Raw genomic sequence first — 2011 nt, 5'->3', positions numbered from 1 at the left:
TTTCGATATTTTTAAAATAATAAATACGAGGGCAAATCAATAAGTACCTGTGTTTGAAGACAGGTGACGTTGCTGATGGCAAGTTGGCATTACCATTGTGTACTACCATCTTTCAAATGACGCCATAGAAAATTTCAAAGTGATTCATGCAATAGTTTTGATTTGACAGCAATTCGTAGTGAGAGTGTTTGATGTTTTCCGATACAATGGAAAAAGAACAATATCGATCCGTGATTCGCTTTTTATTTTTGGATGGAAAAACGTGCGAAGAAATAAAAACGAAGTTGGATGCCATCTATGAGAACCCTTCACCATCTATGACAACCGTCAGATATTGGTTCAACGAATTCAAACGTGGTCGTTCGTCTGTTTTTGATGAGGAGCGCCCAGGCCATCCGGCAGACGTGGTTACTGAGGAAATCGTTGAAAAAGTCCACGACATGATTCTCGCTGATCGCCGAACGAAAGTGCGTGAAGTAGCAGAGGCCATAGGAGTGTCGTATGGAATGCCATTCAATATTTTGCATGATAATTTGGGGATGTCAGCCCGATGGGTGCCGCGATTGCTCCCGGTGGACAATAAGAGGAATGCGGCTATCAATTTCAAAGCAATGTTTGGAGCTGTTCAAGCGCAATCCGAAGGAGTTTTTGCGTCGAGTAGTAAATGTATTTATAAATACCGTTGATGAAACATGGATTCATTACTACACACCGGAGACCAAGGTACAGTCAAAACAGTGGATTTCACCCGGCGAACGTGCTCTGAAGAAGTCCAAGATGATCCTATCGGCCGGAAAAGTGATGGCCACTGTTTTTTGGAATGTGCAAGGCGTAATCTTCATCGACTGGGGAAAAGCAAAACTATCACGCAGTACTATGCTGACTTATTGGACCGATTCGATGTTGAATTGAAGAAAAAACGCCCCCATTTGACGAAAAAAAAGTGTTGTTCCATCAGGACAATGCACCGGCTCACTCCTCCGCAGTCGCTACAGTCAAATTGATCGAATTGCGGTATGAATTGCTGCCGCATCCACCGTACTCTCCGGATTTGGCCCTCTGCGATTTCTTCTTGTTTCCAAACTTGAAGTAGAATGAGGAGGTCATTGCCGAAACAGAGGCCTATTTTGCAGAGTTCGACAAATCGTATTTTTCGGAGGGATTAAAAAAATGGCAGAAACATTGGGAAAATCTGCCGCATCCACCGTACTCTCCGGATTTGGCCCTCTGCGATTTCTTCTTGTTTCCAAACTTGAAGTAGAATGAGGAGGTCATTGCCGAAACAGAGGCCTATTTTGCAGAGTTCGACAAATCGTATTTTTCGGAGGGATTAAAAAAATGGCAGAAACATTGGGAAAAGTGTATCCTCTTAAAAGGGGATTACGTTGAAAAATAAAAAAAAGTTTTGTGAAAATCTTGCGTCTTCATTACTAACACGAGTACTTATTGATTTGTCCTCGTAGTATGCGGTGTATGTTAACTTCACTCATATTTATTAATAAAAAATAATTTTGATATATTATTTTATATGAGAACAAAGCATACATACATACATCATATCATATTACAACAAAACACATCATATATGTCATATTACAACGAAACATAAATAAGGATAAAAAATGTAATAATTTCAGACAGATAATAATGAAGAATTATAAGAAAAGATGATAAATATCGACAATAAGAACCCAATTCCGATGACACTGACCTTGACATATGTTGTCAAGGTCCAGGCCCTGAGTGACCTCCAACAAATTTCAACTGTCGCTCGTCCTTCGTTAAAAAGTTATTAATAAAAGAAGTTAGAAAAATTATGTGTCTTTTCTACTATATCAAACAGAAATTTTTTACTTTGAAGTATATTTTATGACTTTTCACGCGAAATGACTCCCATCCTACCTCCTCCCTACTTGGGAGCGCACAACTACGCGAAGCGACCTACCCCATATCCCCTCCTGCTTAGGGGCGCACGACTTCCAAGCGAAGCGACTTTCACTCCACCTCCTCT

At 40.2% G+C, this 2011-nt stretch overlaps 1 protein-coding gene across 1 annotated transcript; it reads left to right on the top strand.

Moving 5' to 3' along the window:
- Positions 1–227: 227 nt before the first annotated feature.
- Positions 228–1261, top strand: LOC108727023 (putative uncharacterized protein FLJ37770; the record flags this gene model as incomplete). The annotated part of the gene is made up of 2 exons (XM_018454911.1): positions 228–588; positions 1182–1261. Coding segments are annotated over 2 exons (441 nt in total), but the record flags the coding sequence as incomplete, so codon positions are not given.
- Between the last annotated feature and the right edge of the window lie 750 nt (positions 1262–2011).

The sequence above is a fragment of the Mycetomoellerius zeteki genome, unplaced genomic scaffold, assembly GCF_001594055.1.
Source record: "Mycetomoellerius zeteki isolate Tzet28-1 unplaced genomic scaffold, Tzet1.0 scaffold467, whole genome shotgun sequence".
Classification (NCBI taxonomy): Eukaryota; Metazoa; Arthropoda; class Insecta; order Hymenoptera; family Formicidae; genus Mycetomoellerius; species Mycetomoellerius zeteki.
This window is presented reverse-complemented; position numbering and strand designations above follow the sequence as displayed.